At 46.2% G+C, this 14,602-nt stretch overlaps 1 protein-coding gene across 5 annotated transcripts in view; it reads right to left on the reverse strand.

Annotated features, from left to right (window-relative positions):
* Positions 1 to 8,397: 8,397 nt before the first annotated feature.
* INTS1 (integrator complex subunit 1) overlaps positions 8,398 to 14,602 on the reverse strand; it is a 28,954-nt gene continuing 22,749 nt past the window's right edge. For 4 of the 5 annotated variants that reach the window (XM_062588242.1, XM_062588241.1, XM_062588240.1 and 1 more), the window contains 10 exons: positions 14,037 to 14,160; positions 13,450 to 13,583; positions 12,881 to 13,073; positions 12,472 to 12,599; positions 11,753 to 11,865; positions 11,094 to 11,207; positions 10,256 to 10,326; positions 9,642 to 9,733; positions 9,423 to 9,532; positions 8,398 to 8,985 (listed from right to left, as the gene is read on the reverse strand). In XM_062588242.1, coding sequence (XP_062444226.1) covers positions 8,870 to 8,985; positions 9,423 to 9,532; positions 9,642 to 9,733; positions 10,256 to 10,326; positions 11,094 to 11,207; positions 11,753 to 11,865; positions 12,472 to 12,599; positions 12,881 to 13,073; positions 13,450 to 13,583; positions 14,037 to 14,160 — 1,195 coding nt within the window. In that variant the 3' untranslated portion in view covers positions 8,398 to 8,869. Of the gene's footprint in view, positions 8,986 to 9,422; positions 9,533 to 9,641; positions 9,734 to 10,255; positions 10,327 to 11,093; positions 11,208 to 11,752; positions 11,866 to 12,471; positions 12,600 to 12,880; positions 13,074 to 13,449; positions 13,584 to 14,036; positions 14,161 to 14,602 lie in introns of those variants that run through there. The other variant, XM_062588243.1, reaches the window with a different exon arrangement.

Genomic DNA, 14,602 nt, shown 5'->3' on the forward strand with positions numbered 1-14,602 from the left:
AAAAAAAAAAGGAAGAAAAAGCTGGATTAATTTAAACTTAGTTTTTCCTCTTGAGAAAACATGCATTACAAGATCCTTTTTTTTCCCTGCAAGTATTGGAAACTTTCACCACAGGTGTGATGTAACCCACAGAGCTCAGCTATCCCAGTCCATTTTCACACCATCTTCTAATTAGATTGATAAAACTTGCAAGTTTCTAAAAGCCAACTGGCTAATGATGGGCAATAGCCCTTTCCATCCTCCATCATCAGGTAACTTAGGGAAGAGGCCTTCACCGGAAATAAAGATGTGATTGGTTTAGGAAATGCATTTGTGGGGTTTCTTTTTTAAGTCACGAAGACCGTTTTGTTTGGCAGTATGCATCCCCCTGCAGTGCTTGCAATCTAAATAGTGCAGCACTGGGAAAAACAACAAACGATGTTTAGAAATTGAGTTGTTGCCAAACAGTAGTAGTACAAGTAGTGAAAAATCAGCTTCTGAGTCTAGCTTTGACACATCTGTAGTTACCACTTTCAGATTTAATGGCCCAGATAGGACTAATCACATTGATTTGTTAAGCCAGATTTGTTAGAATAAAGATTGTCATGTTAAACAAATATATATTCTCTAAAAAAACTAAGTATCTTCCCCTGTGCTGTGCCCTTTCTCATTACCTTGCACTTTGGGAAGGGGCAGCTGGGGCTGGGTGGCAGGGGACATGGATCCACAGAGCAGAAAGACAGGATGGACTATGAGAGCAGCTGCTGTTTTCTGTATATCACAGGCCACTACATTTCACCTCATTCCTCCTGGTATTGAGCCCAGTCATTTGAGTTTGACCGAGACAACCATATCAGAAAGGCATCCAGGGTTGAAGACACCGGAAGAAAAATCTATTAGTGGCTGGCTCCATGCTGTATGTTCCAAGAGAAGGTTAGGTTGGAGACAACCTAAACTTTTGGTACACAGGAAGGCTCAGGTCCCCGTTATACACTAAGGTGACCAGAGCAGCGTTGCTGAACAAGTCAGCTAACACAGTAACAGTATCACTAGTGGCCCAGTAATGGCTTTTCAGAATGCAGGAATCCGCAACTTGTGCAGTATTCTTAGTTGGTGATTAAGGAGAGCCCTGCAGGAGTTTATAGCCATAATGAGTCTTTAATGCACCAAAAGTAAACTAACAAGCATTAGAGGAAGGAACTGGGGAGGGAGGGAGACAGAGCTATCTGTGCAGCTGCTTACCTGTTACCAACAACTGCTGTTCTCCCAGGATGTTCCTTGTGGGGTGATCGTTATGAACCCTGAATCGTATCTCTCTTTTACATCTTTCCCTTGGAAGAATCTTATACATCCACATGCCTATTTTCAGCACCTTGCCCTCACTCACTTTGCTTTTCCGTGCACTGTCGGGCTTCCCAATCTGTGGCACACTGCAGGCTCATGGAGCAGAGCACGTCCTGTGAGCACGGTGCCTGCTTGCCTAGATCCCTTTCTGACACACGTTCAGAAGCTTATTGGAGAACTAGGAAAACAACAGGGCAAAAATGTGAAGTGATATATTCTCCTATACTTACACCTTCCCTTTTCTCTCTCTCTCTCTCTCTCCTATAGGCTTTCTCAGCTCTCTTTCTAGATACTGATCTGTAGTGCAGAAATGTTGAATGTTTTCTGAAGGTTGTGGTTAGTAGTATGGATCACTGTCTGCCATTATCTCTGAAGTTTGTCGTGGTTCCCACAGGCAGTAACCTGCATATTATTGTTAGTAGAGAAAAGCTTAAGTGTATGACTAGGACCACCCTAAAAGGCAATAGAAAAATAAACCAATTTTCGTTAGCATGATAAGAGAAAGGGGAAGGGTCAATTCCTTACATTTGAAAGTGTGAGGCCTCATGAAACTGAGAATCAAGTAACACAGTTTTTGCATAAGAGAGGGAATGCAACATCACAGACAGAAAAGTCATGTCTTAACTATTGTTGGGAAATCAGTTGATCAAACTGAGCTACTTCATATTTTTGCTGTAGGCTGTACACAGTGCTGTTCACTCCCAACAATAGGAAGTGTGTTTTGTAGCCAAGAGCTCTCATACAATCCCATGCCAATGGCTTGTACTAAATTGAGGGATTCAAAACAAGACGGAAAAATTGTGTGTGTCTCATCAGTAACATGCCTCATCAGCTCTCTTCCCAGGAGGCAGCCAGGCTGACTCCACAGACACAGAAAGGCCCAAGTCAGAGAAAGGAAAGCCCCAACAGTTTAACAGCTACTCACACAGAAATGCTTCTGCATGATGTCAGCCTGTCTTCAGCCTGGCTGCCATATGACCAGCAAAGCAGCAGCAGAAAGTTAGAACAAAGTTCAAGTTTGAACATGAATTTCCACTGAAAGAAGATGAAAGTGAAACGTGAAGTTACTGAAAGAGGCACTTTTGTAAACCTGTCCATGATAGCCACCTCAAAGAAGCTCCTAAGTAGTAAATCAATTATGCTGAAACCTTGAAGGACCAAGAATGGTGAGCATCAAAGCAAAGTATGTCCTGCCACATAGGTATATGCCTGACCATAAAAGAAAAATCTCTGTCCCTCTCACCTTTTGGTGAGACTGTCCCCTCAGCAGTGAGGTGCAGGATGGGCTGGAGATCGATGTCAAGTCACTTCTTGCTAGGCTACAAAGATGGGAGACTGCTCAAATCCTGCATCCTACAGAGCAGGTGAGCAGGGCAAATGAAAAGGCCATAAACAACTGTTTTGTGGGTCACCAGAGAATTTCAGGGAGCAAAAAGCAGCATGCCAAGGGGATCTGGGGAAAGCGTTTGTTTCAGAAAGTGACCTCCACTCCTCTTCAGATACAGGTGAAACAGGCCAGTGGTGATCTTTGGTCTGTGCCCTGCTGTGGCAGAATGTGCCTTTCATTCCTCAACGAGCCAGAAACTTCACTGCTGCTTCAGAAAGCAAAAGTGAAGGTGCCTTTTGCTGATCAAAACCTGTTTAGTTCATCAGATTGGGTGAAGTGACCCGTATCTGCCATGGCATCACCATGGGAGCAGGACACACCCCAGAGCTGGAGCTGGCTTGGCTGCTTTGAAATGCTGCATCTTATCAGCAGAGCAGAGTTTAAAGCCTGGAAACTGCTAATATTTGTTAGTGATTAACCATAATAATGTTCTAAAGCAAAGAAGCACTTTGCCTTTTCCAAATTCACTGTGGACATGAATAAATTAAGCTTTCTTTTCCTGCTGATGTGGGTAAACAACTTTTTATCCTTATTTCGCAGCAACACAAAGCCACTTGCTCAGCATTCGTCATAGAGCTGAACCCTGACATCCAGGCAGATCTCTACAAGGAAGAAAGGCCAGCTCTTACCTCAGGTTACTAACCTGAGATAAAAATCTCTGAGATAAAATAACTCTAAAGCCCAGGACTTTCCACTTTAGCTCTGAATTCACATGAAAAACTATACTTTGCCTTGCTTTCACCCAGATCAAACCTCAAGCACTATGTGCTTTATTTGGGGGAGGGTGGGGATCTGTGAGACAAACAGGACCGGACATGCCATAAAAAGTCTGTGATAGTGCAAAGATTCAAATCCTCTGTCTCCAGTTCTGGCTGAGCACCACGATCGATTCCTTGTCCTTGCTCTCCAAAGCCACTGGTACCCAGATATCCCCACGCTGCTGCCTGGGTGGCTGCCGTGGGCGCAGAAAGGGAAGCACCCTGGTGCCGCAGCACTGCAAAGCGTGCAGTAAGAGTCACGGTCCCCAGGGTTCAGCATGCCCTACTCACCCTGTGCAGTGTCATCAGAGGTCTTCCTCCTCTCTACAGATATGCCAGAAAAAAACCTGGGAAGTAAAACCATAAGCATCCCTTTAAATTTAGACTCTCATTATTGGTTTAAAAAAGAGAGAGAGAAAAAGAAAGGGAGGCAATTTTATTACTTTTATGGTATGTTTTCCATTATTTGCATAATTGTTTAATGCTAATAAGACAATTAGCAATTCTTACAGCTTAATAATTACCCAGAAATGATTGGCCTATTGTAGTTTAATTAATTTTTTTAATTGTTGCTGGGGGTCTTGATGTTCTTCTGCCCAATATCTTCTTACGTTAGAGATGCTGTTCACGCACCCAGGAAGCTGGGTAAGGCCAAAGGCAAGACAACAGCAGCAGCTACCCAGGGCAGGCAGATATATTATTTTAGGATCTCTTGGATTTAAAAGGAGAAGAAAATGCAGGCTCTGTATCCTGCTGCCTTTGGGTTAAATTATCTAAGTATAAGGAGAGGCAATGTAGAGAGTTAAAAATCAGTCTATCTTAGGCAAGTACTACTTTTGGAGAAGCCTGGCTCTACTTAGCTGGTTTGCATCTGCCTCAGACCATACCAAAAGCTAGCAAAAGTCTTAACATTTCTAGCTTTTGGTGAACAACTCCCCCAGTGAGTGTGAATCATTCCACCCTAAGCTGTGGTATGACCAGGAGGAAGTTAATTGAGGTCAGGCAGTGCTAGGATTGTATTTGTCACTGACCGAGGTCACAGATGAAATTGGCTGGAGAAAGAGGATAGCAAGGCCCTGGGGAGAAGTCACTGGAATAGACTCCACAGCCCACATTTATACACTCACACAGAGGAAGAAAGATTTGAAAGGGAGCTTTCCTCTCCTCTTTTTTCCGCATGAGGTTTCCTGCATGCTGCTGCTTGCAAAATGAGGCTCCTCTCTCGTTCCCTGTTGGGTAGCAAAATGTTGATGCCTTTGACCATGAAATCCCATCTTGTTAGCAGTTGCTTGGAAAACCTGTCTCTCTCTCCACGTTCCTGCTGCTGACATAGCAGGTCAGGTAGACTTGCCTTTGAGCTTGGAACCAGGTGACCTCTTTTCCTGTTCCCTAACTGAACAAATGCCCCAGGGTCAGCTGCCACTGAGTCACAAGCACACCGATGCCTCCCGGGGTACTCACGCCCTGCTCATGGCTGTACCAATACCACTGCCTTGGCCACTGAGAAACTACTGTTAGCCACCAAGTGACCCCATGGCTTCGAGCTACTACCCGCCGCTTGTGCTGCTGCAAGCACGAGATGCTGTCTCAGGCCAAGGGTACACATGGCAAGGCCTGACATTGCATTAATACAGTGACTCTGAAGGAGAGGCACCACCTCCCACCCCACCCTTCCCAGAGATGGCTCTGCCACACACCTCCTCTCGTGTTATGAACTACATTAGGCTTTCTCAGAAGACATAATTTGCTATAGGAAACTGTCACAAGCAGTACCTGGTGTTCGCAGGGGAGATTTGTCAACTGGTGATGCTGGCGGGGTGTGGAAGTGGGACCTCGTCATCTTTGCAGGAAAGCAGCCGGGCTCAGCATGAAAACCATCATGCCACAGAGGAGATAGGCAAGGTGGGGGGAAGCATTTTACAGTCACAGGGGATGCCACCTTGAAGCAGCCATGCCATCACCTCCACGCAGGCAAGCTATGGCCTGTTCCCAGCCTGGATCAGGTTATTTCTGCCTTCCTTCTCTGTCCCTGCCAGCCAATGTGAGGGTGTCCGGCAGCCCTCTGGCTGCTCCAGGCATGCTCCCACAACCCAGCTTTCTCTGTGCTTCTTCTGCCACCTCCACAACGCACAGTAATGCAGCATTAAGGCAAGACTATCCAGGGCATGGGCTTTCGCTAGGCCTGCTCTGAACTCAGCGCAGTAGGGAGCGAGACATCAGCTCAGAGCACGCAGCCTGATGAGCTCTGTATCCATTCCCACATCTAGCATGCCCTGGGCTCTCCTGGACATAGTGCCAGGTACCAGAGTTGCAGCACTCCAGCAGAGAAGAGTGCTATCTAGATGTCCGTAATCAGATCCCATCCATCTTGCTCCCCCAACCTGATAGCTTCAAGTCCCCAGTCACATGCAGAGATCAACCTAATGAACAAGACAGTTTGGCTTGAAACAGTCTAAAAAGGACTGGGCTGCAAGGGGTAGCAAAACAGAGTAGCAAACTGAGATCCACTTGAAAGCCTCCCAATAAGCCAGTAAGCAGCCCAGCCCCAGATGCATACCACCAGAGACAGGTAGGTCAGCTGGCCTATGCCTCTTCGGAGAAGCTCTAGACCACAGCAAATAGAGATAGAAGCGTCCAAGCAGTGATTCTGCACTGTTCTAGGAAGCATCCCCCGGCACACAAACAGCAGCAGTGATTTTCACTAGGATGAGTCACAAGAGCCCTGCAAGCTCAGCCAGGAACTACCCTACACATCTCTTCACTGCTCCTTTTCCAAGCAAGTCAATGGCTCTCCTCAAAGACTGAAGACAAGGTCCCAGCCCTGGGGAGGAGTCCTGCAGGCCTATGAATGATAACAGTGTTAGCTCAGCAGATGAGGGAGGGAAGAAGGTGCTCAGCCAGGCAGCAATGAAAGTTAGAGTGCTGATTAAGAGGCAGGCAAGTATCTGAGCATCAGTAACACCGTTGCTAACCATTTCAGAGCTGTCACAGCTGCCTTCCCAGGCAGGAGGGACAGACTCCAAGCCATCAGCCTCATCCGTCAGCACTAGGATGGCACTTCCTGCCCTGACCTGTATTTGCACATCCATGTGCCTCTTAACAGTCTTGATCTGAAAATGGTGGCAAGCTCCAAGCCAAGGCAGCCTGCTCAGCTCCGCTGAGTCCAAGCAGAGGATTGTAATGGAATAAACACACAGAAAGAGCCTTCAAAACAGCAGAAAGCAAAGAAATTAGCAAATCATAGACTATGCTTTTCTTGAGAGATCTATGGGAACGCCCTACTCTATAGGGCAACTTCCACTCACTCTGTCCTTTTACCTTTGTTTCCTATTCTCCCCCAAAGTGGTGGTGGTGATAGACATGCAATTTCCACCTTTCTCGTATGTACCTCTTTTCCTACTGCTCTGCAAAGCCTTGCCATCCTGCTGTGATAGGTGGCTAAACAGTTCCAGCCAACATTCAAACATCCTCTGCTCCTCCAAACAGGGCTTCTTGGACCTCGCCTGCTCACAGCAGGTATCTCAAAGCAGACAGTAGAATTTGGGGCCAATAGCACAACTGGTTTCTGCACACAAGCATTTCTGTTTGCAATGCTAGAGCAGGATTTCTGGGAAGCCCCATCTATAGGGAAAAGCTTCACCAAAGCACCACTGCTTTGTTTGACACACTGTCCCTGCTACAATCACAGTTTGAAGACATTTTGCCTTCTACTTGGAACCTTCACAGCAAGTCCTAGTTATTCCAGGCTCAGTGCAGCACTAGAAGAAATATCTTCCTGCTCTGACAGACTGAGTAGCACCTTAATGATGTCTGAAAAAGGACTAAGGTAAGAGGAGCCAGTAATCTCACTGGGAACCCTTTAGACAGGCGTTAATCCTGCTGTCACTGAGACCCTCAGGAAAACCATTTCATTGGCTTGATCTTCTTCAGCTGTTCCTCCACATAATTTATACCTAGCTAATTGCCACAGTACTGGTTCCGAATGCGAGGCAGATGCTGCTGAGGAAAAGAGCATATTGCATCCTTAAGTGATGGCTCTAGTCTCTTTATTTAAAGGCAAGATGAGACTACTTATAGTTGTTGGGAGGTTCAGATCTCTTTGCTCCTCCATCTCTCTGCAAATGGTTTTCATTCATATCTTGACACACTAGCAAAAGTGCTCTGTTGTGGCATTCCTTATTTGCAAAAATGGACAGTATTTCTCCACCCAGCCACTCATCAAGTCTCAACTGCCCCTTCCCCAGCAACAACATACAGGATTATCTAGAGCTATTTGCACAGTTTCTCCATGATCTTTAAGATATTGGAAAGACTCTCTACTAACAAGTAAAGCATGAGATGAAAAGGGACAAATGACATGAAAGCAAACTGAAAATTAGAATAAGACTGGAGAACCAGCATGAAGGGGATTTCTCTGCAGAAAAAGGCAGGCAGGCACCTCTTCTGTCCTCTGATAGACAGCTTGCAAATAAGCCATCATCTCTATCAGCAGACAAGAAAGAGAGCTGTGATCAGCAGAAGAAACATCAGGAGGAACTGGCAGATCCCAAAGAGGAAACTCAGTTGTTTTTTCAGAGACTCCACTGTGACAGTGGCCAGCTGCTGGGGCTATTCGTGGAGGTACCAAGAATTTTCTTCTTAACAAAGAAAAATCTACCATCCTCACTCCTAGAAGTCATCCTGTCAGCAGCTGTTGATTGGGTTTTGGTAGCACCAAACTCATCTGTTATACCCCATTGACCCTTCTAACTCTTCTCCATTTTCTGCATGTACTGTAAAAGGCCAAGAATATGTAGATACACACACATTGGCCATATTTGGCCAGGGAAGCAGGTCTTCCAGAGAAGCACTCTCTCAAATAACAACAGGCTGAAGAACAAGAAAGGGTTGTCAATCTTCACACTCAAAGTAGCAGGGAGCAGAGAAAGGTACCAGTGAAAAACAGGAGTTTAATTAAAAAAATCATGAAATGACATCCCCAAGTCTCTGCCCCGACAGATCCACATGTTCCCTCCAACACACAAAGGGTCCATAGACTTCAAGTGCAAGGGTCAATGCTCCCTTCAGCTTTCTCCCAGCAGCTCTGCATTCTTGGAGGGAAAGAGAATGACAGCTACTACCCAACACTGTGGTCGAGACCCCATGAAGGAACTGGTCCCTGTTCGGCACAATATTTGGGCCATTTTTCTCCTACATCTTAGCCAGATCTATCCTTGCAGCTTTCAGCTCTTAGGTCAGTGCCCTCCTCTTCCAGCACAGTCTGCCTTGTTACATCATCTCCATCTCTTAGATCCTCCAGCATATGGGTTGAAACACAAGTGCCTTCTCACAGAACTTCAGTGTAGTTGATGAGTCCAGTTAAATTAATTCCTCTCAAAGTGGAGCTCTCAGGACCACGTGTTCATATCATGGCTTCCATGTGCAGAACCTTCAAGGCCTCCGATATCTGAGAGCTAGTGTCGATCTGGCCATACATCCCAACCAGAAAGGCCCTGTGCAGTAACACTGCTGCGTGTTCTGTGAAAGGGAAAGAGAGCATGAGGACTGGCCTGAGTGCTCCAGCATACAAGCAAGAGCAATCCACCAGTAAGTCCTGGGATGAATGTTTGCAGCTGTGCTGTGCAAGCCAGACATTCTGCCCTTCTATAAGGGGAGGGCACAGTCCTTCCTTTAGTTGCCCAGGTGGGTATGTGATCATGTGAAGGATCACAGCCAAGAGAGGAAAATCTTAAAGGAGCAAATCTTTCAAGGAGGCCTTCCTGGTCTCTGTGGCAAGTCCCCTCTCTGATGTTCAGACCCAAGCTGTAACTGATAGTCACCTGCATATTTGACAGCATACTCTAGGCAAGCACCACTGACTCTTGGCAACTTTCCAGGAAGCTGTTCCTAGCCCAGGAGACCAATTCTGACCCTTGCAAGACTAGGTACACCGGAGAAGGCAAATATCAAATTACCTTGGCAGAGAAGGGTGTATTCAGGCAGGTTCCTCAATGCTGTTTGCACCACCTCAAAGTCACGGCTACCAAGGCAGTACATGAAGGTGGGAAGAAAGTCTGCAGCAATACTGAGAGAAAAGCATTAGTGTCAGTATAGTCCAGATCACTCAAGTGATCAAGATAGGCAATTAGGGCCTACCAGTGACTCAGGACAGCCTGAGTCCCTTTTGTCCTCACCTGGGGTTGTTCTGAATGGAGCGCAAGGCCAGGCTAAAGGCCAGGTTGCGGCAAGACTCCTCTGATGAGCTCATCAGCTTCTGCAGGTTTGTCTGAGAGAGGATGCACAAATTAACTAAGATCACAGGGCCATCCAAGGATAACAAAATCCTCAGACTTGCATTATTACCCTTCCAACATCAATCCAGCACTATACACATCCAGCAGGTGCTGGCTGAGCCAGGAAATCCTTCTCTGTAATAAGGATTATCCTGTTCTGAATGCTTTAAAGCACCCTCTTTTCTAATCTTATTCCACATAGGACAGCTGAATTTTCCTTAGGCTCCAGTATTTTCTACAGAGCCATTCTGCTTTCTCCATGGCCTAATACTTGTAGACAGTTAGTTCTTCCTCTCAAACTGGATGATGACAGATTCAGTATACAAAAGGGACTCTGTGGTAGAAAGATGGTAGGGAAATAAATGCCACCTGGTGTCAGAAGGCCTAAAAAAATGTCAAATCTCTCCTAAAATGCTGCAACAACAACCTGAAGGATAGTACTATCCTTCAGCATGGACTCTGATGTGAAGGATCTCCTAGTTCCAGTGGCAGTTTCCAAGACACTCCATACTTACAGCAAAAAAGGATAGAATCTCTGGCCTCCGTCTGGACATTTCATCAATGTCTGTCAGCACCTCCAGGATGTCTGAAAGCAGACAGATTGAAGAGGGTGACCAAAATTCACTAATCCAGCAAAAGATTTGGTATGCTGATCCAGCCTCTCAAACAATCAAGTTTTCCAAGCTGCACATAAAACTAAAGTAACAAAGGCAATTCTTGAAAAACAATGAGAACAGGTAGGTCACTTGATGAATGAGCACATACCAAATCGCCCTGGCAGAGGCCACCAGCACTCTCTTGCCAGGGGTAAGGTGGAGGGGGAGAGGGGGAGGAAATGAAGGAAACTGTCACCCCAGTGCCACCACTCGCACCTGTGATTTCAGAAGACCTTCAGAGAAGCAGCATGTTGTTCCCATATGCCAGGTTAACACAACTTACTTTCATGAAGGCCATTTAGGGATTTAAAAAAAAAATCTCCTTCCTATCATTTCAGTATTTTTATATCTTAAAAGGCATTCCCATTGACACTACAAAGTTGGGGCACTTGGTCAGTGCTGGCTCAACATGAACTGCAGCACTCCCTGAATCACCAATACTATCTCCCAAAACACTTAAAAGATCCTTGAAGAGCTCCCAGGCAGGAGACACAGCACTGCTGAATTTGTGAGTGACAACTGTATCACAGGAAGCCTCTGTCAGAAGGTTATAGACAAGTTCAGCCATAATAAAACCCACATCCTAACTGCTGGATACATCTAAACCCAAGATTCCGGAACAGGAAAAGTGATCTGTAGCTGTTACCTGTCTGTATTTACCCTGCATCCACATGCAGCTCTGCGGTTCCTCACTTACCCTCAACAGTTTGGCCTCTGGAAAGCCTCTTCATGTATGGTGCCATTTCAGCTGGGGTGAGAGGAGTGAAGAGAGACACACTGACAAGAGGGAGAGAGCCAGCAGCTGCTTCATCTAGGACAGAAAGAGGACAGCTCACTCCTGACAGTCTGTGTGGAGACAGGTCCAGTGCTCCCTACCAGTATAGCGTATCACATAGCATGAGCCAACAAGATCTGTCATGCACTTCCTGGCTCTTAAACTGTCTCCAGCCTTACTGCATCTCTGGATCCCCTCAGCTGAGCTGTTTTCATATCAAATAATCTCCCCATGCACATTGTAAAGGAACCAGTGAAGAACAGGATATATGTGCAGGGTCTCTTGCTATGTCAATCCTCAGTTGAGGCTGAAGGCGACAAAATCACAATGAAACTCTCCCTTTTTAGAGCTATTCTTCCATTCAAGATACCACTGACAGGAAAACAATTAACCAATCCCAGACACTCTTTTCAAATATACTGAGTATACAAGCACCACTTTCTCCATTCAAAACACGTTTCCTTTGGGCTGCCATCAGGAATGGAGTGAGCACAGCATACAGTGCTGTGCTAAAAACATCTGTGCTCTGAAACATATCACAGGTTCAACTTTCACCATCAGACTCAGCCACTCAGACTCACCATCCTTTTCTTCTTCAGAGCCTCTGTCCAAGATGCCACTCTTACTAGGCAGACTCAGCCCAGCCAGAAGGGACTTCAGCACTGCTAGGTCACTGTTGTCTGATGACAGGTCACTAGCAGAAGAGAAAGCCTGCTTAGCTTTAAATGGCAATAAGGGCATGAGGACATGCATCCAAACACAAATGAGGAGAAAGAGAATATTGTAGTTCCTCAGAGGCAGAAACAATAGGGGACAAATGGGAACAGCTGATTTTTTTTTCCCTCCCTGAAGCAGCCAAAGAAACTCCAATTTTCCTTTTCACTGTAGCTGGAATCCAATTCATTTGTCCTCATGTCTGCATGTGGGACCCTATAGCCACTGCTAAGGGAAATGATCATGCATGCTGGTGCCTCTCTGGAAATGAGTGCAGGATACTACAATGTCTCATAGGGTCACTTAGGGTCATTATGCGAGCTGAAATCATCACCTGACTTCCCTGGGCTCAGTTTCACTAGCTGTGAAAGGGAAATGCTGCTCATCATGTCAATACAGATTTAAAAGGAGCTAAGGATGAAGAGCATATTAACAGCTATTTTGTCACATCCTCTTGCTGTCTCCTGTCTGATTAGCTCACAGCAGCCTTTTGCCTGAGCAAGCTCTTGTTCATGCCAGCCTGCAGTCAACATCAGAGGAGGAGAGCATGGCAGGGACTACGGGCTAACTGGAGCAAGAAGCTTACTGGAGTGGATCCGAGTGTTTCTGCAGGAAGGAGACAGCTGCCTGGGCGTTGCATGTGATGTACTTGTGGATAAACTGGACAAACTTGCTGATGAAGGCAGCCAGGTGCCGTGAAGACTTCCTGTAGTTCTGAGAAGGGATAGGGAAGACAAGAGTTACCAAAAACATGGTGAAGCACTGCCCCATTCTGCACTGTTGGGGGAGCACACCAGTGAGCAGAGACTAACACCTTCATATCCAGCCTGCCCTCCAAGCTCTAAGGTAAGTGATGCACCTTTTGGCTCTTAGCTATGTGAAGGTTTTGGTTTGCTGCTGACCGGAAAGAGCTAGGCTGGCCCTATGTTACACTAGCTTCTCCCTCTAGTGGCTGGCAAGCCTGCACAGGGAAAGGGAATAGGGGCCTTTCCTACCAGCAGCAGGCGGATGAAAGACAGGAGACAGTCCCATAGTGCCGCCTGGTGTTCGTTCTGGAAGACCTGCGGCTGGAGTAGCTCTAGGATCCCCAAGACGTGGATGAAGAAGGTCAAGTGGTTCTGCTGCCTGAACTCCTGGAAATTGAGGTGAACACGGCCATGCAGCAGAGCTGCAATCATTGGCAAGTGCCTGAAACATCAAGCAGAAGAACATCTATATCCAGCCTCTTCTCAGAAACATTACAGGTTATTACCCATCAATCCTTGGAAGAAAGTTTCCCTTATCCTCTCCCAGAGTTCTAGGTTTGATCCCTGTACCCAAGGAATCAGTAAGCCCCATTTCCCACCTATTTTCTATCTTCTGCTCTACAAGAGAGCTGATAGACAAAAGGAGCCAAGAGGTGCTGCCTCATTTGAGGAGACACTTCACTGCCCCTTGACCTTTGTATACAAATGCATACTCTAGCAGTTATCAGAATTGCACCCAACTAGCACCCCTTCTGGACAAGGCTGGATGATTTTCAATGAACTCCAGTCACACAGAGGGTGAAAAGGAAGAGCAGTACCTAAGAAGTAGGATGGGATGAGCTACAGCTAGTTTCCTGCAGGCCATGTTAGCATCCCACACACGGCTTTCTGATGACTTGGAGTCACTGGTGTCTGCAAGGAGGGTGATGAATCTGTGAACCAGGGCATCGAGCTAGAAAGAGCAGTGGGTAAACAGTTAAAAGGTTTAAAGTGGAACCCCCTGCTCTTCAGCTGTGCTTCCCAATTCCTTTCCAAAGACAGATTGTTAACAGAAATTATTTTCAGGTAGAACCTGCAAGCAGATGCAGTGTTCCAGTTGGCACGGATCTGAAGTCCACAGTCCCTATAGACAGCACAGGTGTCTGCACACTTGAGCTTTCCAGAAGCCTTTAGCACAAAGTTTGCAAATGTACAGTATTTATAAAAGGACACTGCAAAATAAACCACATCCAAACTCTTTGCTCCTGAGAACGCAGGTAGGGAAAGGGCAACAGAAGAACAAGGTGAAGCAGCCAAAATGACCCAAGCAGCATTTGCCTGAACTCTTCCCTTCACTCTATGCACCAAGGTAGCACGCACCCTGGGTGCAGGATTAGAAGGGGTCTTTCCTGTCCCTCTACTTTACCTTGCAAGTGCTGCTATCTCTGGCTCCTTCACTGGTCAGAAGCATCTCAGGCATAGGCACAAGCAGCTCAGGTAGCTGAAGGTAGATCTGCAGGAGAAGGTCTTGGCAGCATTTTCCCACAGAGCTGAAGGAGAAAGGGAGAAGTTAGCCCTTGCTTATTGCTTTAGTTCTACCAGCAAACATCCCAGACTCATGAGATCAGTAACAGCCAGCCCGTTCTCAGAAAATGAGATATGGAAAGGGACAACTACTAATCTGAATCAGCATTTTCCAGTCTTTGTTTTTTTTAAGGTACTCAAGTCATGCACAGACTATGGCAATCTGTCATTAAGTCATATTCAATGCGGGAGTTAGAAAACTACACTGACAAAGTTACCCCTAGGCATATGAGCACCAAGCTTTCTTATATTGCCAGCGAGGAGAGTTCCTCCAACACCAGGAGTGTTACAGATGCTGAGTTAATCTCTTACCTCAAGTGCAAATGTAGTCAAAAGCACAACTATTCAGACTAATCACTCTATTCTCACATGGCACACACGCCCACACGTGCGTTAATTCCCAGCCAT

The sequence above is a fragment of the Rhea pennata genome, chromosome 15 (assembly GCF_028389875.1).
Source record: "Rhea pennata isolate bPtePen1 chromosome 15, bPtePen1.pri, whole genome shotgun sequence".
In the NCBI taxonomy this organism is placed as follows: Eukaryota; Metazoa; Chordata; class Aves; order Rheiformes; family Rheidae; genus Rhea; species Rhea pennata.